Consider the following 27,352-nt stretch of genomic DNA (forward strand, 5'->3'; position numbering starts at 1 on the left):
TAGGTGTTCTCTTTCCAAAAGAAACGATGTGGATTTCACCACGTGACTGAAACGGTTTCCTAATAGGGAGACATCTTTAAAAACAAACAAAAAGTGTCACCCCAAGCTGGCTTTGCTGCTTTGTCAGCCGTCACTACAACCCCCAGGACAACCATGACTTTCTAGGAGAAAGGTCTGTTGTTGGAGTCAACCTGGTGCGAGAGGTTTGTGATCCCACAGCTGCTCACACTGCTCACTGCAACAGCAGAGACAGCGAAATAGCCTGTCACATCCCACTGACAAGCGCTGCCCAGCGAATCCGCAGGGGCAGTGCCTAAAGGTACAAGGGCAGCAAGGCTTGGTGACTATGACAGTAGCCCTACTGGCCCCGTCCAGACAGCCACACGGGTTCTCAAAGCCCCACAAGGTCCAACAGCATCAGCTTGAAATCAAACTACAACAGGGGGCGCAAGGTTTTGCTGCTAAAAATGTGTCCCGTATGCTGGTGGGTTTGGGGTTGAGATTTCTCAAATACCTCCTAGGAGGCAGTGCATTGCACGTTTGCATGTGAGGTGCCCATGAGTGTGATTGGGTCCACCCTCAAGTAGCATCTCAGCCCGAAAGGGGTGGGGATAAACCATGGAGCACGTTGGTGCTCACTTCCAGGAGGTGCCAGTTCGGCAACAAAGCCTGCTCTACCCTGGGGGAGACAGGCAACAGCTCCCTCCACAGGTGGGCAGCTCAGGTCTGGGCACCCCGCACATCAGATACATAACAATGACCTCACATTTGGTTCCTGTTTGGGAAGCATGGTGTCCATGGAGATTAAAAAAACAAAACAAAAAGGAAAATTAAAATCGGAGAAGATGATTACCTGTTAGAAAAAAGGATCTGTGCTCACAAAAGGCCACACTTTATCCCAAACCCCTCCCTCAAATTTCTGACTGGTCCCTGGCATTCGGAATCAGCCGATACAGATTTTCCCTGATTCGGATTGGATCCTGGCAGAAATCTGAAGTCTCGAAAATGTCCATTCTTGAACCTCATCCTAACAATGCTGAGGTAGACTGTGCTGGAAAAGAATCATTGCCCCACATTCACCTGTTTATTTTTCTTTGATAAAAATTTATGTGCCCTCAATTTTTTTTTTTTTTTTTAGGAAAGTGATTTTTACAGTGATTTTATATATTAAAATAAATTATTTTCCCCCTAATGTAAGAAAACCTTTCTGAATTAGAAAAATGTGAAAATAGCTGCAAGTATAGTCTACAGCCACTATTAATTTACTACGAAAAGAACTAAGTACCTAGGTCTACATGTGTTTGTTGTTTTTTTTTGTTTTTTTTTTTTTAATGTACGTCCAGACCCTCTTCTATGTACAGAGTAAATTTGGTGAAAAGAATTTCTGTACTCTTGTTCCTTGTACCCAATCATGGAGGCTCCCAGAAATATTTCACATGCTCTAATTTCACAAATCTTACCGATAAGAAAGCAATAGACAATAGGGATTTGTGTCGCCCTGTGTTCTGACCAGGAGTTGAGAAGTTTGGAGTTGCCACTGCATCTCTATCTGTTGTTAAGCCCACAACTTTTCAGAGGAGAAGGAAGCCATTGAAACTTGTGAGAAAATGCACTCAGGGGTAACCGGGGCGATGATTCCGATGAACCCAAGGGACAGGTTCACCGTGTTCTTTATTTGAGCAGCTGTAGTTCTTCTCCCCAAAGGGAAGAAGCTGGCTTCTCCCTGGGCTGGAAGCTCTGGGGAGTGTGAAGGTCCTTAGCGGTTTCTCCCCTCGGCTCTACTTTCTGCAACATCGAAGGCACCTGGGAGTTCTGCTCAGGCCCCACATCTGGCCCAGCCGAGGTCACAGCCCGGAGCAGCATCTGGGAGGTCAGTTCTGCAGACAGCTGGATGCCCTGAAGGTGGAGGAAACGGACCGCCAGGGGCCTCTCGCTTCATACTGTTTAGTGTTCTCTAAGTCCGTTTGTGCCATCACACTTTGGGACCTGAATTTGTCGTGTCTGCAGAATAGCTGGAGGATGTGCACACCCAGTGAGGGAGAACGTGAGGTGCACACGGGGAAGCAGGAGATCCAGGAGCCACAAGTGTGTTCAAAGGCAGGGCTCAGCTCCAGGTGGCTTCCAGCTTCCCCGAGCAGAAAGCAAACCATTCATCAAACCCAACTGCCCACCCCCTCAGCGTGGCCTCACAACACCCCAAAGGGTTAGCAGCGAATGTGGCTTTATGCCTTGAGACCAAGCAAGGAGGCTCCTGGTGCTTTGCTCCCCAGGCCCAACAGGCAGACCAACACCAGCCCTCCCCCAACCAAGGAAACAGTCAATAACTTATGAGGCTGATTGGAGATTGTTAAAAAATTAAATATGTTACAAATATATTCTCAAAACTCTTTATCATCTCGGGAGTTTTTTTCCTTTTCCTTTGCTTTGTTATGTCCTGGCTTTGTTTGGTCTTGAAAAGATCCATTATCACTCCAAACCACTCCTCTGCTCCTGGAGAAACATTTTCACCAAAGTTAAGGGAGAGAAGACTCCTGAGGCTAGACGAGAGCACATGAGAACCTGTCGAGGGCACAGTCTCCCAGTGAGGAAGGAGGAAGGAGGGGAACCAGGATGCTCACACACATGGAAAAGTGGAACCTTCATGAGCCAATCCCCAAACTTCATCTCAGCATGAGTGTTTGCACGCGCGCATGCGCGCACGCACACACCAGCCGTGTCTACTCTGAATACACATGCACACACACCTGGGACTGCAGAATCTTATCAAAAGTACAAAAGCAGCAGCTATTGGTCAATTTGAGGAACTACTTTTGTGAAGGAAAAAAAAAAAAGTTCAGCCTGGATGAGAAAAACCTTCCTAAAATCCACTCCATAAAGCTTTGAATTCTACTAGCACGGGGTTTGTATGTTTTTGTCTTTCTTTCAAACTTTTGTTCCACAAACAAGTTTTATGTTTTATACTGTAGCTCATACACCACCCCCTGTCCGTAAAAAAAAAAAAAAAAGAAAGAAAAGAAAAAGCCTTTGTAAAAACAGGTGCTTTCTGCTTTCTTTCAATTGACTAGGAAAAGAAGTAACACCCTGGCTTGAGCCTGCTGTTGCTGGAAAGGACCCCTTCTCTCTACGTTCACGGTCACATTCTCTGATCACTAGTCACACTGGTGATCAAACAGACGTGTTTTAAGTTGTACCACAAACAGAAATGGAGAGTAATGATCTCTTAGCTCCACTGGACACTGGCAGAGTTGTGGGGAAATCCTGAGTTTTCTGGAGACCGTCAAACTAGAGGAGAGTGAAGTTGGGATCCCCTCCCCAAAACAGGTGCTGTTAGGAAGGACTGGACCGTGGCAGAGTCAGGACGCGTCCATTTTTCTTGCCCCCATTCATGTGGGTGTAGGACATGGGCTCCTCGTAATTCCGCTTTAGGGCCAGCGAACATCCCCCATCCTCCTCCCTCTGACAGTGTGAGGACCGATCCAGGGGTACACTCTCCATGTCCTCAAACTCCATCTCCAACTCCTCGTGCTCAGGTGCCTTGTTCTCCTCACTGTAGAAGAAGGAAACTTCTGGAAAGCTGGGGTGCAGGTTGTCCTTAAGCAGGTCAACGACCTCCAGGAAGGTCGGCCTCATCTTGGGATTGAAATGCCAGCACATGCTCATCAATTCGCTGCTGTGGGACAGAGAGACATGCTGGGAATGAGTCCAGGGGTCCGGCCAAGCAGTCCCACAACCCCCAGTGGCTCACACCCACAGACGACCTGTTCATTTCAGCCAGTGGCTACATGTGCAGGTAACCATCAAGCAGAAGCAAGCAATTCTATTGGTGTTGAAACGGGGTTTTAAAAAAAGGGCCCAAGAGGCTGCCTTATTCCGGAACCATTTCAAGAAGGGCCTCTCCAGCATGGCCGGCATGGCTCAGTGGTTGAGCCTCAACCTATGAGCCAGGAGGTCAAGGTTTGATTCCCACTCAGGGCACATGCCTGGGTTGTGGGCTTGATCCCCAGGGGGGGACAGGGGGAGGGCGTGTAGGAGGCAGCCGATGAATGATTCTCTCTCATCACTGATGTTTCTATTTCTCTCTCCTCCCTATCTCTCTGAAATCAGTAAAAATGTATTTTTTAAAAAAGAAGGGCCTCTCCTGATGTTACCACATGTTGAAGACCACAGTTCCTCATTTGATGTATCCTCACACCTGGCAGCTGTAGCTCTATGGCTCAAAGCCGGAGGGCTGTCCTGCAGGCCCAGCTGTTACTCTTTTGAGGATGGCCAGAAAGCATTACAACTTTACTCAGCCAACAGCAAACAGGACAGGGGCGGAGGGCTTAGGATTTCCATTTTACCTCTCCCTTTCCCCACTTCTTCTAGGACAGGGTTGGCAAACTTTGACCCCTGAACCAAATCTGGCTCCCTGAGTGTTTTTGCAAATAAACTTTTATTAGCACACAACCACATAACTATGGCTGCCTTCCCACTACAATGGCAGCCTTGAGGAGCTACAACCGAGAGCAGTATGGACCACAGAGCAAAGATGCTTACAAATGGCCCTTTACAAAAAAGTGTGCAGACTCCTGCCCTAAGGCCTCCTGAATTTCCCTGGTTCTGGAGCCACAGCTAGCCTGACTAGCAAAGGATCTTCATGAGGCAATGTTTCAAAATACTTTGCTCAGAGACTCTAAAGGACTCTGCATCATACTTTTTCCCATACAAGGTCTCTTCAAACTAGATTTTTTAAGTTGATGTCTTTTTCTATTGGGATGAAGCAAAGAAATGGCCTCTCCCCATAAATTTTCAGGTCAAATTTTTTTCTTAAGAAACAATGATAATAGATTTTATATGTAATAAATACTCATTCTAGAAAGTTAAAAAACACCCCAAAATATAGGGAAAATGCAGCTCACACACAACTCTCCTTCATATATAAGCTCTTGTCTTTTCTACCTGGACATATTTGGAAATGTAATATACACATGCTTTTTTCACTTAATGTATTAATAGATTTATCCACTGAGTTATAAAACATTTTTTCAAATGTATCTTTATTGACCTCAGAGAGAAAGGGAGAGGAAGAGAGAGATAGAAACATCAATGATGAGAGAGAATCATGGATCGGCTGCCTCCTGCACGCCCCCCACTGGGGATCGAGCCCACAACCTGGGCATGTGCCCTGACTGGGAATCAAACCATGACTTCCTGGCTCAGGTTGACCATCAACCACTGAGCCACTCCAGCCTGGCTTTAAAACATGTTATAAGCATCATTTGAAATTTCAACTGCTGTAACATCATATTAATATACAATTTACTTGGCAATTTTCATTTTGTTGAATTTCTAGATCATTTCAATTTTTTGAGACTTTAAATTGCTCTGAGTAGCTCTTACAGTGGGGCAGTAAGAATGGTTACCTAGCCATGCCATTGCTAATACTGAGTGTTAAGACTCACCCTGCTTTCCTTCCTCTCTCTCCCTCTCTCTATTCCTTCCTTCCTTCCTTCCTTTCTTTATTTGCTAATTAAGGAAGAGAGTATTTCCTTTATTTTATTTTATTCTCATTGGCCTATTAGTGGGGCTGAATAATTTTCCAAGTGTTTAATGGTATGTGTTGTCCATTTGGTCTCATAACAAATATTTATTCTTTTTCTTTCTTTTTTTTAAAATATATTTTATTGATATTTTACAGAGAGGGAGAGGGATAGAGTGCTAGAAACATCGATGAGAGAGAAACATCGATCAGCTGCCTCCTGCACACCTCCCACTGGGCATGTGCCCGCAACCAGGGCACGTGCCCTTGACCGGAATCGAACCTGGGACCCCTCAGTCCGCAGGCCGACGCTCTATCCACTGAGCCAAACCGGTTTCGGCTCAAAACTAATATTTAAAACAAAATATTTTTTAATGTTTATGCTTACTAACTTATTTTTTCCAGTATTATTGAGATATAGTTGAATATAACATTGTATTATATTCATGACAGAACTTTAAGTGTATAAAGAATAGAGAGTTAAACATAAGTCTCCCACCCAAGCTCCCCAGTTCCCTTCCAAAGATATGATATGCAAACACAAGAATCATACAAAGATAAAATATGCAGCTCACACACAACTCTCCTTCACAAGCATACATGTAGAAATACGATATAGCATCATGAGCATGCATGTGAACACATGATATGCAAACATCAACATGCATGTACACATGTGATGTGCAAACACAAGCATGGATGTATACATACGATTACAAACACCAGCACTCATCCATGTAAACATATGATATGCAAACACAAGCACACATGTAGACATAAGATACAAAAACAAGCACACATTAGACATAATATGCAAAGAGAAGCACACATGTACATGTGATATGCAAACACAAGCACACAGGTAGACATGATATACAAACACAAGAATGCATGTAGAATAAGATACACAAACATTCATATAGACATGACATGCAAAACAAACATGTGTGCAAAATGCAATGCCTTTTAAATGAACACCCCTTTGTATACTTACAGTCTCTCTGGACAATTGTCAGGGATATCCAGATACCCTCCATCCATAACAAATTTCAACACCTGCTCATTAGAGAGGCCTTGGTAAGGCTGTTCTGCCAAGCTGGTGATTTCCCAGAGGACCACACCGAAGGACCTGCCAACAATAGTTGAGAGGAATAACAAGAAGCCGTTAAAACACACACACAATTGTCTTGGTTTACTAGAAACTGGCTGGCCAGTTAATTAAATAATTCAGATTCACTTCCTATCAAGATGGAGTAGGTAAACTCTGCTCGTTTCTCCCATGACCATATGAAAATTACAACTAAATTGTAGACTAGCTGAACCATCTGTAGCCTAGCTGAACAGAATTATAACTAAGGATATAAAGAAGAAGCCATGTTGCGACTTGAAGGAGGGGCAGAGATATGGAACAGGCTGATCCCACACCCCCATGGGGTGGTTGAGAATCAGAGGAATATCTCAGCTACAGAGGTCTCCCCAAGAAGCCAGGAGTCCTAGGCTTACACTTGACTCCCAAGCCCGGAGCATCAATGCTGGGAAGAAGAGCCCACAAAACATATGGCTGTGAAAATCAATAAGGATTCCATCCATCTAGGTGAGATGAAAGGCTGCTGCAAAACCCAGGCATTCTCTTAAAGGGCCCATGCACAGACTCACTTGCTCTCAGGCACTTACCATGGGCTCTGGCAGAGAGACAGCAGCTGGGGAGTTGTGTGTGAGGGTGGGCAACCGAGATACACAGGGAGAAGCAAGTTGTGTGGCCTCAGGGCAAGGGTGGAGGGATAGCTGCCATTGTCCCTGAGTTGAGCCCTCTTCCTGCATTACTCTGATGAACTTCACTTGCCAGAGCCTGACAACTCCCTGAGATTTGGCCTCACCCAACTCACCTACCCCAGAGAGCCTTTCAGCAGCTGAGTCATATGGGCAGCTGGTCGGCAGCTATAGGCCTTAGGATACCCTGTGCCTTTGGCTGAGCAGCCCAAAGTTCGGAACTGGTAGCAGGAGGCCTCAGTTCACAGCATGGCCCATCCCCTGCACCTCTAGACCCAGAACAGGAAGCTACCAACCACAGAACACTTTGTATTTCCTACCAGGTAACCCCATGCCAGTCACAGGCAGTGGCTAACATAGACCTGAAACAGAGTCCCTCTAAAGAGGCCCCCAAAACAACATACCCAATGGCTGGCTTCAGACCACAATACCCCACCAGATAAGCTAAACAAGTGGCTTGCATCCGAGTCCACTCAGGCAATTCCCAATCTGTGAGGTCAGCACCCACACAGAAGCTCATTCGCTGTGGTTGTGGCCAATCCTCATAACCAGTCAGCCAGAGGGTCAATCCCACCCACTGACATGACAACAGTGATCAAGACTCAACTATCACAGGAGGGCACCCCTGGAGCACTCAGCTTAGGTAATCAGAGAGACTGCACCACTGGGTGCCACCGGTGACCTACCACATAAGTCCACCCTTCCATGACTGGGAGACGTAGCAGATCTACCTAATACGTAAAAGCAAACACAGAAATGCAGCCAAAACGGGGACGCAAAGAAACATGTCCCAATGGAAGAACATAAAAAACTCTAGAAAAAGAACTAAACAAAATGGAGGCAAACCATCTACCAAATATAGAGTTGAAAGCACTGGTTATAAGGATGTACCAGTACAAGGAACTTAGGGGAAGAATAGATAAACTCAGTGAAAACTATAACAGATAGTAAGCATAAAAAAGGACATGGAAACCATAAACAAGAACCAGTCAGAAATAAATAAACACTGGAATGAAGACTACACTAGATGGAATCACAGCAGATTAAATGAAGCTCAGGATCGAATCAGCAATTTGGAAGACAAGATAGTAGAGAAAACCCAACCAAAACAGGAAAAAAGACAAATTATTAAAAATGAGGACAGTTTAAGGGCTCTCTGGGACAACATCAAGCATAACAACACTGACACCATAGGGAGACCAGAAGGAGAAGAGAAAGACCAAGGAATTGAGAACCTATTTGAAGAAATAATGGAAAACTTCCCTAATCTGGCAAAGAAAATAGCCATTGAAGTTGAGGAAGCGCAGACAGTCCCAAAGATAAACCCAAAAAGGCCCACACCAAAGTATAACATAATTAAAATGGCAAAGGTTAATGATAAAAAGAAAAGCTTAAAAGCAGAAAAGAAAAAGCAGTTAGTTACCTAGAAGCAATCCTAAGACTGTCAGCTGATTTCTCAACAGAAACTTCACAGTCCAGAAAGGATGGGCACAATATATTCAAAGAGATAAAAAGTAAGGAACTACAACAGGACAACTTTACTCAGTAAGGCTATCATTTAAAAATTGAAGGAGAGGTAAAGAGCTTCCAAGGCAAGAAAAAGTTAAATAAAGGAGTTCATTGCCACCAAAACATGTAACAAGAAATGTTGAAGGGACTTCATTAAGAAGAAAAATGTTTTTTAAAGATCATAAATATAGGATTCCAAGACAACTGCAGAGTAGCTGGAAATTCCATCGGCTTGCTCCCAAGTAGACTGGACTTGCGGCCAAACTGCAGAGCAAGCAGCTTGAAAAGCCAGCTGAAGTGTAGCTGATCTGGAATACTGAAAGCAGGGAATGTGGGAAAGACAAGAGAAGATGCAGAGAGGGTGAGTCAACTTGCGCAGATGCACAGCTAGAGAGCCGGAGGGATATGGTGGTAGCAAAGCCCCCGCCCTCGGGAAGCGTGGTCTCAGACCGACACAGGGATCCTCAATCCAGAACAACAGAGAAGAGAAGCAGAGCCCACATAGTATCAGGTAGTGGGGACCAGTGGAGATTTTGTCCACCTGGGAGAGACAGACCACACCCATCCTAGGCAAAGAGCAACTTCTTTGTTTCAACACCAGCCTGGGAAGTTAACTTCAATCTGTGCTTGCTGGAGGGGCCATGCAGCAGAGCTGGGGGGCAAGTGGAGGGGTCTGATTGGCGCACCCAGCAGTGATTCTTTTTTTTTTTTTTTTTTTTTTCAAATTTTTATTAAGGTATTATATGTGTACATATCTTACCATTGCCCCCCACCCCCACCCCACTCCCATACATGCCCTCACCCCCCAATGTTTTGCATCCGTTGGTTACTCTTATATACATGCATATAAGTCCTTCAGTTGATCTCTTATTTCCCCCACCTCTCCCTAACCTTACCACTGTAATTTGACAGTCTGTTTGATGCTTTACTGCCTCTGTAACTATCTTTTTGTTCATCAGTTTATAATGTTTTTCATTATCCCCAAATGAGTGGGATCATGTGGTATTTTTCTTTCATTGACTGGCTTATTTCACTTAGCATAATGTTCTCTAATTCCATCCAAGTGCCTACAAATGGTAGTAATTCCTTCTTTTTTACGGCAGCATAGTATTCCATTGTGTAGATGTACCATAGTTTTCTGATCCAGTCATCTGCTGATGGGCACCTAGGCTGTTTCCAAATCTTAGCTATTGTAAATTGTGCTGCTATGAACATAGGGGTGCATATATCCTTTCTGATTGGTGTTTCTGGTTTCTTAGGATATATTCCTAGGAGTGGGATTACTGGGTCAAATGGGAGTTCCATTTTCAGTTTTTTGAGGAAACTCCATACTGTTCTCCACAGTGGCTGCACCAGTCTGCATTCCCACCAGCAGTGCACGAGGGTTCCTTTTTCTCCGCATCCTCGCCAACACTTGTCGTTTGTTGATTTGTTGATGATAGCCATTCTGACAGGTGTGAGATGGTATCCAGCAGTGATTCTTGAGGGACCCTCTTTTCTCTGGAAGAACTTTGGGCAGAGAGCCAGACAGGGTCTGGTCTGTGTGAATTGGGAAAGAGGACCCGTCTTGCTTACCTCAAGCACGCCAGTGGTGCCCTGTTCCCTCACCTGCAAAACTACTAGGTCTGCCCCATGCTGCTCTGATCCAAGACAAAGGGAAATGGCGTTGGGCTGGAAATGCTGCTCAGTTTGATGGTGCCACGGACTTGGACATTTGGCCCAGGGCGGTGAGGGGGAGAGGGGGAGAGGCTGGGCTGAGGCCCCACTTAGCAGGGGCTAGCCATGTGAAAAATTAAAGTGCCAAGTGAGGATGAATTTTTTAAATCCCCTTCTACTTGGTGTGGTGGTGAGGGGGTGCCAGAAAGCCAGGCAAAGCTGTGGTACTGCAACTGTGTCTCCTGGGTGGGCTTCTGTCCAGGAGACAGACAAGCACGGGCTGGGCTTTTCAGCTGCATTACGGAAAGCAGACAGAGGTCCCTAGTGAGTTCAGCCAGCATAGCCCTGGGAAGGAGAGGAAGTAACTGCCACCCCTCCTCCAGGTTACAGGCAACACTCCCAACGCGTGTCTGTTTAAACCACCCTGGCCAGATCATGGATACCTCCATGGAACACAGTTTCATGGGGGAAGGGAGAGCATCTCAGAGCAGGGACATTCAAGGCACAACCGGAGACAGACCCAGCCCTGGGCTCTGGAGGCATTGCAGCCAAACTACTTGGGACTCCACCCTGACAAGCTTCAGACAGGTTGCTGAGTGCCAGGCAGGGACAGTGACTGACACTGGCTTGCACCAGAGAACCTCCAGAAGACCTGGAATCAGCACACCAAGTGGCCAACTTCCAACAACATCAGAGCAAATCCAGCAAGCTCCACAAAGAGCAGATCCATTCTATTTTTTTCATTCTTTACTTTTTTCTTTTTTTCCTGTTTTTCTTTTCCTATTCTATTTTTCATTTTATTATTGTTAATTATTTTTCATTATTGTTATTAATACTTCATTTATTTTTTTCTTATTTTCATCTTTTGTCTTTATTCTTTTCCTTCAGATTCTCTTTTTTGGCTTCTATTTTCTTCCCTAATTTTTTGGTCTCATGTCTTTTAGTATCTTTTTCTTTTTTCTTTTCTTATTCTATTATTTTATTGTTATTGTTTCTGTTCTGATTGTTGTTTTTTCTTCACGTTGTTTTCAGTTTGGACTTACTTTGTCTTGTTTTGTTCTGTAAGCACCTGTATAACAGTTGGCAGTATGTGGTTGGGATTGAGCCTCACAGTCAGACAGCCAGAGGGTCGAGCCCGCCATGAGTGAAAAAATAGCAATCAAGACCCAAATACAATAGGAGGACCAACATAACCCACACAAGGGACATTCACAGAGCACCCAGTTTAAAAGATCAAGGAGACTACACCACTGGATCCCACAAGACACCCACTACAGAAGGCCATCCCACCAAGACAGATAGAAATAGCAGTTCTATGCAATATATCAAAACAAACACAAAGAAACAGGTTCCAAATGAAAGAACAGGAGGAATCTCCAGAAAGAGCTAAATGAAATGGAGGCAAGCAATTTATCAGAAAACAGAGTACAAAGTAATAGTTTTAAGAATGCTCATAGAAACCATGAAAAACAACCAATTGAAAATGAAGAATAACATATCTTAAATAGAGGAATACACAGTAGGTTAAAAGAAGCAGAGAACCAAATCACCAAATTAGAAGACAAAGTAAGAAAAAAAATCAATCAGAGCAGCAAAAATAATAATTAAAAAGCATGAAGACAGTTTAAGGGAACTTTGGGACAACATGAAACATAACAATATCAGCATCATAGGGGGACGACAGGGAGAAGAAAGTGACCAAGGGACAGAGAACCTGTTTGAAGTAATAATGACAGGAAACTCCCCTAAACTGGTGAAGGAAAAAGTCACATAAGTTCAGGGCACACAGAGTCACAATCAAGATGAACTCAAAAAGAACCATACCAAGGCACATCATAATTAAAATGGCAAACATTAAAGACAAAGAGAGAATCTTACAGGCAACAAGAGAGAGACAGGTTACTTACAAGGGAGTTCCAATAAGGTTGTCAGCTGATTTCTCAAAACAAACACTACAGGCAGATGGGAATTGTGTAGGTATTCAAAGTTATGAAATGCAAAGATCTGAAACCAAGACTACTCTATCCAACATGGCTATCATTTTAAATTTAAAGTGAAATAGAGTGCTTGCCAGACCAGGAAAAAAAAAAAAAAAGACTAAAGGAGTTTATTACCACTAAATTAGCATTGCAAGAAATGGTAAAGTGAGTGCTATAAGAAGAAGAAATAGAGAGGAGCACAGGCATAAATAATAAAAATGGTGATAAGTATCTATCAATAACAACCTTACATATAAATGGATTAAATGCTCCCATCAATAGGCATAGGGTAGCCGAATGTATAAGAAAACATGACCCATATGTATGCTATCCACAAGAGACCCACCTCAGAACAAAGACTCACACAGGATGAAAGTGAAGGGATGGAAAAAAATTTTCCATGCAAATGGAAAAGAAAAAAAAGCTGGGATAGGCTTCAAAACATAGGCCATAACAAGAGCCAGTGAAGGTCACTACATGATACTAAAGGATCGGTCCAACAAGAGGATATAACCCTGGTAAACAAACAGGCACACAATATAGGAGCACCTAAGCATATGAAAAAACAAAAACCTCTTGGAGGACTTTAAGGGAGATATGAACAGCCATACAATCATGATGTTAACACCCAATGACATCACTGGATAGATCTTCCAGAGAAAAGAGCAACAAGAAAACAGCAACCTTAAACAATACACTGAATCAGATGGGTTTAATTGATATTTACAGAACATTTCAAACCAAAGCTGCAGAATACACATTCTTCTCAAATGCATATGGAACATTCTCAAAGACAGATGAAATGTTAGGAAACAAAATGAGTCTTAACAAATTCAAGAAGACTGAAATCATATCAACCATCTTCTCAGATCACAATGGCATGAAACTAGAAATCAACTACAATAAAAAACATTTAAACATGTGGAGGCTAAACAGCATGTTATTAAACAATGAATACGTTGCCAACGAGATCAAGGAAGGAATAAAATATTTCCTGGAAATAAATAAAACGAACACACAACAATCCTGAATCTATGGTACACAGAGAAAGCAATCCTGAGAGGGAAGTTCATGGCATTACAGGCCAACCTCAAGAAACAAGAAAAAGCTCAAATAAACAACCTAACTGTACAGCTAAAAGAACTAGAAAGAGAATAACAAGAAAACTTCAGAGTATGTAGAAGGAAAAAAATAATAAAGATCAGAGCAGAAACAAACAAAAAAACCACAAAAAAACAAAAGATCAATGAAACCAAGAGCTGGTTCTTTGAAAAGATAAACAAGATTGATGAATGTTTAGCCAGATTCATTAAGAAAAAAGAGACAGGGCCCAAATAAATAAAATCAGAAATGAAAGAGGTGAAGCAACAACTGACATCACAAAAATACAACGGATTGTGCCAAAACCGGTTTGGCTCAGTGGATAGAGCGTCAGCCTGTGGACTGAAAGGTCCCAGGTTCGATTCCGGTCAAGGGCATGTAACTTGGTTGCGGGCACATCCCCAGTAGGAGGTGTGCAAGAGGCAGCTGATCGATGTTTCTCTCTCATCGATGTTTCTGACTATCTATCCCTCTTCCTTCCTCTCTGTAAAAAATCAATAAAATATATTAAAAAAAAATACAACAGATTGTAAGACATTACTAAGAAAAACTATATGCCAACAAATTGGATAAGCTGAGTGAAATGGACAAAATACTAGAAACATACATTCTTCAAAAACTCAATCAGCAAGAATCAGAAAACCCAAATAGACTGATTAAAAATAATTAAATTGAAGCAGCAATAAAAAGAAAACTCCTAGCAAACAAAAGTCCTCATCCACACTTCACAGGCAAATTTTACCAGACATTCAAAGAACTAACACCTACTATCCTCAAACTATTCAAAAAATTCAAGAGAAGGGAAGACTTTCAAGCTCTTTTTATAAGGCCAGCATTACCCTAATTCAACAACCAGATAAAGATACTACAAAGAAAGAAAATAATAAGCCAATATCCCTGATGAACATAGATTCTGAAATCCTCAACAAAATAGTAGCAAATAGAATCCAGCAAGACATTAAAAAGATCATACACCAAGTGGGATTTATTCCAGGGATGCAAGGTTGTTGCAATATTTATGAATCAATAAGTGTGACACATCACATAAACAAAATCAAGGACAAAAATTACATCATATCAATAGACACATAAAAGAATTTGACAAAATCCAGCACCCGTTTATAATCTCTGCTAAAACCCCTCAGCAGAGTGGAAATAGAGGAATCATATATCAACATAATAAAGGCCACATATGAAACACCTACAGCCAACATCATACCTCATGGGCAAAAACTCTAAGGTTTCCCTTAAGATAAGGAACAAGACAGCAATGTCTACACTCATCACTCTTTTTCATCATGGTACTAGAAGTCCTAGCCACAGCAATTGGAAAAGAAGAAAAAATAAAAGATATTGAATTGGAAAGAAGAAAATAAAACTGTCATTATTTGCATCTGACATGATATTATACACAGAAAACCCTAAAGACCCCACCAAAAAACTTACTAAATTTAATAAATTAATTCAGCACAGTAGCAGGATACAAAATTAACATCCAGAAATTGATGGCATTTTTATACACAAAAAATGAACTCTCAGAAAGAGAAAAAAAAAAAAAACCCATTTACCACTGCAACAAAAAAGGTACCTAGAAATAAATTTAACCAAGGAGGTAAAAGACCAATACTCGAAAACTATAGCATATTGAAAAAAAGAAAGAGAGGAAGATACAAAATGCCCATTAACAGACAATTGGATAAAGAAGATGTAGTACATATGTACAATGGGATATTATTCAGCCATTAAAAAGAACAAAATCTTTTTAATCCTTTGCAACAACATGGATGGACTTAGTGGGTATTATGCCAAGTGAAATAAGGCAGACAGAGAAAGACAAATACATTGTGATTTTACTTACATGTGAAATCTAAAAAAAAAAAAAATAAGCTAACAATCAAAACAAAAACAAACTCTAGATACAGAGAACAAACTGAGAGTTAACATGGGAAGGGCAACTGAGGGTTTTGGATGGAAAGGTAAAGGAATTCAGAGGTACAAATGGGTAGTTACAAAATAGTCACAGTACCGCAGAGGGAATATAGTTCATAATACTGTAATAAGTATGTACAATGCACTAGACTTATAGGGGGATTGCTTCGTAAATATTACAGATGTCTAACCACTATGCTATACACCTGAAACTAACATAATATTGAATGTGAACTGTAATCGAAAAACAAACAAATAAATAAAAATGAAAAAAAGATTTATGCTGCATCCAGAAATGCCTATAAAATGAGTCTCAACTGGAATGTAGCAGTAACTGTGCAAGGGTCCTCAGACTTGACCTTCCCTTCATTTTGTTGATGATCAGGAGGAAGACAGGTGTTAACTGCCCCTTTTCCTCAGACTAGAGGCGCATCCTGGCATTCAAGCCCAGCGCCCTATCAGCCAGCCCACGCACAACTCACCACATGTCGGAAGAAGCGGTAAAGACCCCGTCCTTCAAGGATTCAGGTGCCATCCACCTCACAGGAAGCAGCCCTTTGCCACCTTTCCGGTAATAGTCCGTTTCGTAGATGTCTCTGGTCATTCCAAAGTCTGACAACAAACAGTTCACAAACTCTTACCCTTCACCCTGTGGCTCAGGTGTCCACCATCTTCTCAGCCCCACCCCTGGCAGAGCCCTCAGACAGGCTCACCTGTGGCCACCAAATCCCAGGAGAATGGATTCTGAGGGTGCTCATGGGATGTGGAGGAAGGGGAGGGCCACCATTTAAAGTAGCAAAAAAGTGATGTTCTGGCTGGAGCCCGGGAATCCCATTCTCAGAAATACTTCCTTCTCACCCATGACTCACATGTAACCCAAATCAAACTATTAACTCTCTGCAGCCAACCTGCCCCCCGTTGGATATGGCCCCACCGAGCAGCCAGCTGCCCCACCAGAAACCCAGAGTTGGGTCCTCTTTTGACCACCCCCTTTCCTCATAATGTGAAACAGTGGGGAGTCCTACCCATTCTCATTCCACAGGACCCTCCCTCCATCCTGTCTCTGACAGCCACTGACCAAGAGAAGCTACATAAATAGAATGACATCACTTTGCCATTTCCTGCTTCCCTTGCTGATATAGGATAAGATCTTTGGGGATTATAAAGAGAATAAAAGCATTTCTTGCTTCCCACTGACTGCTAACGGAGGGGAATGTCTTTTTTGGTTCTTAAAGAGAATCACATCACTTCCCGCTTTGTGCTGACGGCCTAGGATAACGTCTAGGTGACTTGCCGTGACTTGCAAGACCCTTCCGGGCCTGGCTCCTGCCTCTCTCCCTACCCGCCTATCTCCTGCTGCTCTGTACCCTCCACATCCAGCCATCCTCCCGGACCTGTGGCCTTTGCATGTGCTGTAATCACCCCCGGATGCTGTCACTCAGGTCAACTTCTAATCCTCCACGTCCTGAAATGGTGCCTCTTTTCAGAGAGGAAGTCCATTTCCTTCAGTGTTCCTCTCCCATCTTCTTCAGCTTGTCTGAGTGTGAACTACTTAGTGTTCATCTAGAACAGCTCTGTCCAGATCTCCCTGTGGTGATGAACATGGTCTATGTCCAATATGGCAACCACTGGGCTCCAGGTGGCACCTGACACCTGAAATGTGGCCCAGGTGACCAGCAAGCTGGATTTTTAATTTTACTTAATGTGAGTTAACTTAAAGGTAGATGGGCACATGTGGCCAGTGGCTACTGTGCTAGATGGTGTGGATAAGGACTGCAAGCTCATGAGGGCAGAAAAACCAGGGGGGCTTATTCAGTGGCTTGCACATACAGGGCACACTAATATTACTTAAAGAAGTGAATGAGTAAGTTAGTAAACAAATGCAATTAAATCACAGGGTGGAACTTTGTAAAGTATATGATTGTCAAAACGAACATGAATGTAAAATGTAATTAAAACATACAAAATTTTAAAATTTAAAGAAAAAGAACTTTTGAAAAAAAAAATTACAGTGTGGGGATCAGGGGCCCATCCCAAACCTTGGCCCTTTTCACTGGAAAAGCTTTAACAGCCCATGACAGACAATCACTTCTGAAACTGAACGTGGCCTGGGCCATACATTCCCAAGCAGAAAGCCAGACAAACCTCCAATTTTGACGGTAAAATCGTGGGCGACCATGCAGTTTCGAGCTGCGAGGTCCCGGTGCACAAACTTCTTGGCATTCAGGTATGCCATCCCGTCAGCAATCTCTGCTGCCATCTGAAACATCTCTTGCAGGGTCGGAGGAGGGCGGCCGGGGTTATTCTAAAGCCAAAACAGGAGGTTGTGCTCAGCGACACTGGGGTCAGGGCCAGGAGTGAGCACCCTGTGGAGTACCGGGGGCAGCTCACCTCAGCATCAGGCCGCAGGGAACGGAGGTGGCTCTTCAGGTCTCCGTGAGTCATCAGCTCCATCACCACCAGCGTAGGCTGGCCTTTGGACACCACCCCGAGGAGGCGGACCTGCAGAGCAAGCACGTGGGGGGTTAGGGAGGTCTCGGGTGAGGGTGTATGGGAAGATTTCAACAAGTGGAGGCCACCCTGTCTGGTCACACATAGCACCCTGCTCCTGGGTAAACCCTAGCCTGTCCAGATCAAATGCCAGGGCCAACACCCTGGGGAGGGAGACAGGAAGGAGAAGTCACAACTCCCAGTCTGGTGGGTGGGGGAGCAGATAGCAAATCAGTGGGTAGTTCCTGGTGCTTCTGGCCCACAAGGCGCATTCCCACTGTCAGACCTTTGCATAGCTGTTACCTATGCCTGATGCTCTGTGCCCTCACATGTCCACATAGCTACCCCTATATCCTTTCTGTTTTTGCTCAAATACACCTTCCCCACCCCCAATCCCCCCCCCCCCCCGGGCCCTGCTCTCCTTTGTGCCACAGTGGCACCTCCTAACAATGGACCCCGTGGGGCTGGCACCTCCAAACAATGGACCCCGTGGGGCTGGCACCTCCAAACAATGGACCCCGTGGGGCTGGCACCTCCAAACAATGGACCCCGTGGGGCTGGCACCTCCAAACAATGGACCCCGTGGGGCTGGCACCTCCAAACAATGGACCCCGTGGGGCTGGCACCTCCAAACAATGGACCCCGTGGGGCTGGCACCTCCAAACAATGGACCCCGTGGGGCTGGCACCTCCAAATAATGGACCCCGTGGGGCTGGCACCTCCAATGGACCCCGTGGGGCTGGCACCTCCAAACAATGGACCCCGTGGGGCTGGAGCGCCGCACGCACGCTGGGCTAGAAGCACCACAAGGGCAGAAGCTGACTCATCACAGACATGGGAACAGGACTTGGCATAGAGCAGGAGCCCTGCGAGAACATGTGGGGCAAAGACGAAGCGACACGAGGTTCAGGGAGAAACTAGGCGACGTGGAAGCAGAAGGCAGGAGGAGTGAGTGCCGGCTTGTGGGGGCGGGGCAGCGGGAAGGTGCACCACTGTGTGTTTAAGGGTTAAAAAGGTGCTGAGAAGACGATGAGATGGAAGATTCCAGAAAGCACTCGGGCAACAAGAGTTTGGGTCCAGGTGAGGTGGGACTGGAGAAGGGTTGGGGCGGGACAGGGGTCCACACCCACTGTCCTCACGCTCTGTGCATAGGAGAGAGAGCAGCAGAGCGGAGTGGGAGAAGGGAACCAACATGAAAGTGATGATGGAGAAAAGTAAGAGGAAGGAGCGTCACTGGAAGAGTCACTTAAGAGGGTTGCGAGGCTCTGACGGAAGTGGTGCTTCTGCATGTCTTAAGCCTGTTCTTGGAGCTGCTGCTAACTTGCTAACCCGCTGCTAAACTCAGCGCAAGGCCAAGTCATGAACATCCTGGAACAACATGGGCTAGTTTCCACCCTTCCACGGCATCTGCAACTAACAGCAGTTTCTGCCTTTATAAAGCCTGCCCTTCTTCCTTCTCTCTGGAGCGAGTGGAGCTGCCACCTGAATTTGGGTCTCTTGGGTTACAACTCCTTGCTCAAATACATGCTTTTTGTTCTCTATGACTGCCAGAACCTCTTCTCTAAGGAACAAAAGTAGCCTTTGTCTGCTCCCAGGGCACGCCGGGACTCACCACGTGATGGCAGGTGAAGCCTTTCATGACGGAGGCCTCGTTGAGAAACTCGATCCGCTCCCGCATGGTGGCCGCCTCGTTGACTGTCTTCACCGCCACTCGAGTCTCTGCCTCGCCCTTGATGATGTCCTTGGCATTGCCCTCGTACACCATGCCGAAGGAGCCCTGGCCCAGCTCTCGCAGGAGGGTGATCTTCTCCCGAGGCACCTCCCACTCGTCCGGCACATACACAGAACATGGGAACACTACTCCTCACTTATCCACACAGCGTCTTCAGGGGACCCCTGCCACCTCCCACCCAAGCCCCCCGACAAATGTTCATTAAGTGACTTCTGTGATCCAGGACCTATGCCAGGCACACAGCCAAGAACAGGACACGGCCAAGTGTGGGTCCCTGCCCTCATGGAGGGCATGGCCGAGACTCAGAAAGAAGCCACCCCAGCCCAGGGTCCTTCCCGCTAAGTGCTGAGCTGAGCCTGCATCCCATCCCATCTGTCTGATGCAGAGACCCACTGTCCAGGGATGCTACTTCCCACCTAAGGCTGCTGTTTCTGCAAAGTGCCAAGGAGCTGGGACCACCCAGCCCGTGAACCCAGACAGCTGGTCCACAGGCAGGTGCAGCCACGCGGGTGAAACCAGAACTGCCCAGCCGAGCACAGCGCTGGGAGCAGACCCACCAAACTGTGAACTAACTAATGATGGGTTAAGCCACTGTTTGGTGGGGGAGGGGTTGTTACACAGCAAATGAACGCAGACGAATGCACGAAGGCCGGGTAAGAAAAGCCCAAACGGTTCCTGTCTTCCCCTGTGCCATCACTGTGATGGGCTAACATGTGTCCCTCCCCAAATTCATATGTTGAACCCCTAACTCTGGGACTCAGAATGTGACTATATGTGGAAATAAGGTATTTAAAGAGAAAACCAAGGTAACGTGAGGTCATTAGGGTGGACCTTAGTCCAACACGACTGGTGTCCTTATAAGAAGAGGAGATTAGACGCAGACACTCAGACCATGTGTGGACATGGGGAGAAGACAGCCATCCACACGCCAAGGAGAAAGCCAAGAGAAGGCTCAGGAGAAACAGACTTGCTGTCACCCTGACCCCAAATTTCAGCCTCCAGAACTGTGAGAAAATGAAATTCTGTTTTCTAAGGCTCCCGGTGTGTGGTACTCGGTAGAGCAGCCCTAGTGGATCACAGTCACCAAAAGCTCATGCAAGGACACTGACCCGCACAAGAGCTCTGCACCCACAGGAGCCCACAGATGCTCCCCAGGGGCACCCTGTCCCCCAGGGCCCTGAGCCTGGATCTTTCCTCTGTGTGCCCCTAGGCCTCACCCTGACTGTGGGCCCAACAGCAGCCCTGAGGATCAGCTTCCCTGGCTCTGGCGTGCGACACCGACGCCATTCCCAAACGGGGAGGAGCTCCTTGATCGAGGTTCATTCCCTCCCGCTCGGTTCCCTCTGCACATTCCCGCCTGCAACAACCTGCCTTTTCTAGTTTCTCTGTTTTGGGACTGTGACATCTGTCTCCCCCCGCCCCCCGCCAACCCCCAAACAATCCACAGCCCCCACCCCCAACCATCTCCTTCATGGAGCTCTCACACTCAGGGTCACTATCCACCTGCCTTAAGCATTAATCACCCCAGGGCGAGGCGCCAGACAACTAGGGCAGCCCCTGTGCCCCAGAGTCCACTGAAATGACCCACAGCAGGCATCCTAAGTCTCTCCCCCATGTTGACTCCTCCCCCTGCTCCTGACAGCCGCGGTGCTTCCTCGGGTGGCCAGGTGGGGTGCATGCCTCCTGTTCTAGGGGTATGAGGATAAGCACCTGCCTTCACAAGAGTCACCTGAGTCTGCATGTCTCATCAGAAATGATGGAAACGAACCTGGGCACCCTAAAACACCGCCCCGTCTCCCAAGCCCGTGTCCTGCTGGGCAATGGAGCTACTGCCTTGAAAGTCACTTTTTTACTTTTGCTGCATGAAGTAGTTTAGAAACTTGTCATGCAACAGATGCCTTCCCCTGGGAGGGAATGGCCAGGCCCTGTCCACGGCGGCCACTCACTGTCCTTCGGTACCGTTAAGGAAAATATGGTGTCAGACCTATGCTCCCACCACCAGCATCACATCCATTCTCAGCAGCAACAGCAGGTGTGTCCCTGGCCAAAGGGGTCTTGTCCAAAGCCCCAGACCTGATCCACCCTGCCTCCAACCTCTCTCTCTTGTCCTCCTCACCCCTTCCACAATCTCCCATTTTGGCTTCCAATTCCCACCTCCCAGCTTGGGCACCAGGTCAGACACAGTGTTCTGGTTCCGACCCTGAGCAAGCTCTGGCACAGTCCTCAAGCTCCACCCCCACAGCTGGGGCGCCAGGTTCTCGGCCTCCCAGCCCGGCCCACAGGTCCCAGATGGCTCCCCGTGCTGTGTCTCTGCAGCAAGGGCCAGGTCTTCACGCCAATGAACAAAGGCTCGTCTCAGTCTCTTGGGGTGTCAACCCTTGACTTTCACCTGACAATGATGGTAAAGGAAACCAGACAGTAGAACTCTGGCCACCCACAGGGAATAGGATGGTACTCACCATCACTGGCACTGAGGTACTCAGGGTTTGAAGAAGCATAGAGTGGTCCCACCGGCCCATCTGACTGCCTGGACGAGAAAAAGGGAGGCATTCCAGTTTGAGATTCTCACGGGACTTCACGGGTCACTACAGGCTATAGGCCTCCCCAGTGTAAACAGCACCTTTATCAGCAGCATCTACCCACTAGTGCTGCTCTGTAGCCATCTCATCCCAGCTCACAAGAAACAACTGTTAATAAGTGATGGCGGGTTGCTCAGTGGTTAGAGAGTCGACCTGCACACCAAAGGGTCATGGGTTCGATTCCCGATCAAGGGCATGTACCTGGGCTGCAGGTTCGATGCCCAGCCCTAGTTGGGGCTCATGTGGGAGGCAACCAATCGATGTGTCTCTCTCACATCCACGTGTCTCTTATATTGATGTTTCTCCTCTCCCCTCTCCCTGCCTCCTTTACACTCTCTCTAAAAAATCAATGGGAAAAATATCCTCGAGTGAGGATTAACTAATTAACTAAACAAACAAACAAACAAACAAAACAGGCTTACAATTAAATAAATTATATTAAAAGCAAAGGTAATAATATTCAAAATTCACCACATCCTCATTATCATACTACATCTTACTATGATCAGTGATCTTTTTTTAAAATATATTTTTATTGATTTCAGAGAAGAAGAGAGAGATAGAAACATCAATGATGAGAGAGAATCATTGATTGGCCGCCTCCTGCACACCCCCTACCGGGCATGTGCCCTTGACCGGAATCAAACCTGGGACCCTTCAGTCTGCAGCCCAACGCTCTGTCCACTGAGCCAAATGGGCTAGGGCTGATCAGTGCTCTTAAGGCCATCTACATCACCTCATTTATTTACATTATTCTATATGTGTGGCAGAGATACTACACAATAGTGAGCAACAGCACATCCCTTCCCAATCTGCACTCAGTGATATCATGTCTGTAGCTTAAAATTGAGAAAGTGACAGGAAAAAATGTTAATAATGCAGATTAAACTTAAACGTGTCATCTGTAGCCATGATGCTGTAAATGGCACACAATAATGAGAAAATATTATTTAAAAATTATTATCTGATTCTGCAAAGTCACTCCTGTGACTGATGAACATGTATGTCTTATTTCAATTTTATCCTACTCTTTAACATAAACAAAATATTATTCAACATGAACACTTGTTTATCAATTGCAACCATGGCTATAGATACAAAGGTTCAGAAAAAACAATCAATGAAAACATTTGGTGAGGGAATTTACGATAACCCCGCATTGTATTACGACCATTATCTGCAAATTGCATACTACACATCCTTGAGATCAGTAAAATTTATAACAAGCTCAGATACAGCTGTATCTATCTATCTATATATCTATATACCAGCTTAATTTTTCTGGAAAGCCGACTGTTAAGCATCCCCCATGCACTAACCTCTTCCTCAGGAATAGGTAAATACTTCCAATCACAACACTGAAGAGGAAGACAAAGATGAGGGGGCCGATGATAATTTTTGCAATATTGGATGGGACGTCTACTAAAATAGAATAAGAAAATACATGTTTCGTATCAAAATGTGTTCACATCACAAATCACAATCACAAATATAACAGTGGGCCCCACACACTTGTCCCTATCTTTTTCTTGTCCCTGAGCCTCTCTCTGCTGGTTTCCCAGCAGTCCTGAAACATCATTTGGCTCCTTGGGGCTGGGCAGCGGGCTCAGAGGACCTCATTCTGGAAGCACACCCTGACCCCTGCCTGCCGCCTGCCGCCAGCTTATCTTTCCCGCCCAGGGCCAGCTTCCTCGCAGTGCAACCCAGGCACCACCCAGGCCCACACTCAGAAGGGCCATGCTCTGTGTTTAATATTCCATGGTCATCATCTTGAAAGTCTTAATTTTTAAACAAGGCTCCTGCATTTTCATTTTTTACGGAGCCTTGCAAATTAAATAGCCTGTCCTGATTCCAAACAGCAGCTCTGGCAGATGAAAAATCCACCAGGAAGTGTTCTCTGTGTGCTAGAGGGTCCTGCCCCTTCTCACTTGACGGCAGGCCCGCGGACCTTGGTGGTTGACCTTGTTGCCAGGAGGAGTACCAGGCAGGATAAAGTGCATTTTTCCCAAAGAACCTCTTTTAAACTAGCTGAAGAAATGCTATGTGGCCTTTATTTTTCAAATTTGCATGTAAGGCCAAGTGTCAGAACTTGTAAACAGGCCCATTTATTCAGTCTCTTCCAAGCCCCGGAAAAAAATGGGTTGGAGAAGTCAGAGGGGGAATCTGGTCATTTGGGTCCTTTAATAATAGCAGCTCACTGAACACTTACTAAAGGCCAGGCACTGTTTGAAGTCTCTGTGTGGTGACCTCATTTAATCGTCCCATTCGACAAGGCGGGAGGTACTCTGACTAATGCCAGCTAACAGACTGGGAAACAGGCTCAGGGAGGAGAGGGGTCTTGTCCAAAGCCCCAGACCTGATCCACAGAGCAGCATGTGTTTGATCCAGGCCATCGGAGTAAGCTCTGACCAACGTCCCATCCTGCCTTCGGTGGCCAGCTCCATCCTGAGAGAGCTCGCCCTCCCGCACCTCCGTAGCTGACAGCAAACTCAGTGCCGCGTGCGGTGGCTTCTGGCAGGCTGAGAGTCTCCACAGATGTTTGGTGATTGAATGTGACATGAGCAATAGAAATGGCCTGGTTCTGTGCAGTTGTTCGTGCAGTTAAATATCCCCCCCCTCCCTTTTTCCTAAGGAGCAGGAGGCTAACGAGGGGTTAGGACTCAGCCTGTCTCAGAGCAGAATCTGAGAGCCATGATGCACCCCCATCTCTGCTTCCCAGACACCACAGTCCTGCTCTCTCCTCAGAATCCAGTGGCAGCCAAAACTAGGGTGATGGTAGGGGAGGTCCCCGGGGTGCAAAATCTGAAAGGAACTCTTGCTCTGGGTCGTGCAAGAGCAGGTCAGCCTCTAGCATGAGCACTTACTTACGTTTTGCATCCTGGTGCCTTGCTCTCTCCCTGTGATAGGATGTGAATTTCTTTAGAAAGCATAGTTGACCTCTGAACATGCGTTTGAACTGTGTGGTCCTTCTTATACACAGATTTTTTTTCCAATAAATACACATGGTATTGTAAATGTGTTTCTCTTCCTTATGATTTTCTTAACATTTTCTTTTCTCTAGCTCACTTTATTATAAGAATACAGTATGTAACATATATATAACACAAAATACACTGTATGTGTTACTTAGACTGTTATCGGTGAGGCTTCCTGTAAACAGTAGGTTATTCGTAGTTAAGTTTTTGGGGAGTTGAAAGTTCTACAAGGATTCTCGATGGTGCAGGAGGGTCCATACCCCTCACCTCTGTGTTGTTCAAGGGTCACCTGTAATCGAAGTGTAGCATTTAACGCTCCAGATGTTTGGCTATTGTGAGTAACGTGGTGCTGAATTTCTGTGAACAGCTGTTCTTAGCTGTTTCCTTCCTGTACGTTTCTAGAGCCCAAACTGTGGGCTCAGAGAATGAAATCCCTGATACTTCTCATGCACGTTATTAAGCATGTTAGTACTCACCACCCATAGAACAATTCCATGTGCCTGAGCTCTTGGACTACACCAATTATTATAATTATAAAATAAAGAAACCAATAAAAACTTTGCCAATTTGATAACTTAAAAATTACATGTTTTAATTTGCATTTTTCTTTTTTAGTGTGATTTTGGACTTTTATGTTTTCTATTTACTTTTAAATGGGCTATCTATGTTCTTTGCTTATGTTTCTGTTAGGACATCTATCTTTTCCTCACCCTTGAACACAAGAGTGAGGGGTGCCGACACCCCGCCCCGAGTTGAAAATCTGCATTCATCTTTTGACTCCCCCAAAACTCAACTACTAATAGCCTCCTTGCAGATAACATAAACAGATGAGTAACACATATTTTGTAAGTTATTGGTACTATATACTGTATTCTCACAATAAAGTAAGCTAGAGAAGAGAAAATGTCATTAAGAAAAACATAGACTTATTTATTTTAAAAAATCTGTATATATGTGGACCCACGCTATTCAAACCCATGGAGTCAACCATATATTCATTTTATTAAGGATATTATCTCTGTCAATGATGTTACAAACATTTTTTGCCACTCTGATATTTTTCCTTTGAATTTTATTCACGGTGTCCCTGGTTCTTAAGAGGCAGATTGCAAACCTTTGGTATCCTAAGGAGTCAAGTGTCTGTTATTGATGAGCCTCTTGGAACACACCAGAGTTATGTTAAGAGAGGGGATGGCTCAGGATGGGGCTGGTCACCAGAAGAGCAAGCCTGTGATGGGGGGGGTGGGACCTTTAGCCAACCTGACCTCGAGAGAGGAGGGAGGCTCGAGACTCAGTGCTTCGATCAATCACACCTAGATAATGAAACTCCAAGGAAAACCCCGACGGCAAAGCTCAGAGGATGAATACGTGGATGTCGGGAGGGTGACATTATGTTTCCTACTCAAGGGAGAGGACACGGCAGCCCTGTGCCCAGGACCCTGCTGGCCCTGGTCCTGGCTGTCTCTTCCTTTGGGTGGTCCTGACTCATCCTTCATAATACAACTGTTTGTAATTATAGCACTTCCCTGAATTCTGTGAGCCACTCTAGCAAATGATCTAATAGGCAAGAGTCGTGGGAACCCCCGACTTTGTGGCCAGTTGGTCAGAAGTGCAGGTGGCCTGGAGAACCCCCAGACTTGCATCTGCCACCTAGGTGAGAGCAGTCTTGTTGAAAACTGCTCTTAACCTTGTGGGTTCTGTGCTAACGCCAGTGGCAGCGTCAGAATCACAGTGCAAGACATCCAGTTGGGGTCAAAAATCTCATCCTAGTCCCGACCCTGATCACAACCATCCCAGCAAGAATCACCCCACTTTCCACACTCCCACCAAGCCAGGCACGTGAAATTCCAGCCAGCCAAGCAGAAGCCGCAGCTCACCCCTGCCCACCCAGATTCCGCTCCCCCTGGTCTAGAATCTCCCCTCCTCCCAAGTTACCAGTCTATTCACCCATTCTAGTGTCTGGGTTCATACCACACGCCAGACTAAACATCATCTGTTGCCCAAACCTGTACATTCTTCCAGGTCTCGGCCAAGATGTCACCACCTCCAGGAAGCACCCCCTGACCAGCTCAGCCTTCCTCACCCCTCCCAACCCTACTGTCCACAGGGCATCC

The 27,352-nt window shown here is 45.6% G+C and overlaps 1 protein-coding gene across 3 annotated transcripts in view; it reads right to left on the bottom strand.

The window, feature by feature from the left end:
• Positions 1–1,136: 1,136 nt before the first annotated feature.
• INSR (insulin receptor) overlaps positions 1,137–27,352 on the bottom strand; it is a 167,549-nt gene continuing 141,333 nt past the window's right edge. For 2 of the 3 annotated variants that reach the window (XM_080671540.1, XM_080671538.1), the window contains 8 exons: positions 23,583–23,685; positions 22,144–22,211; positions 19,565–19,809; positions 17,854–17,964; positions 17,608–17,767; positions 15,945–16,074; positions 6,513–6,647; positions 1,137–3,670 (listed from right to left, as the gene is read on the bottom strand). In XM_080671540.1, the coding sequence (XP_080527666.1) occupies positions 3,328–3,670; positions 6,513–6,647; positions 15,945–16,074; positions 17,608–17,767; positions 17,854–17,964; positions 19,565–19,809; positions 22,144–22,211; positions 23,583–23,685 (1,295 nt within the window). In that variant the 3' untranslated portion in view covers positions 1,137–3,327. The remainder of the gene's footprint in view (positions 3,671–6,512; positions 6,648–15,944; positions 16,075–17,607; positions 17,768–17,853; positions 17,965–19,564; positions 19,810–22,143; positions 22,212–23,582; positions 23,686–27,352) is intronic. The other variant, XM_080671539.1, reaches the window with a different exon arrangement.

This window comes from Plecotus auritus, assembly GCF_963455305.1.
Source record: "Plecotus auritus genome assembly, chromosome: 6".
In the NCBI taxonomy this organism is placed as follows: domain Eukaryota; kingdom Metazoa; phylum Chordata; class Mammalia; order Chiroptera; family Vespertilionidae; genus Plecotus; species Plecotus auritus.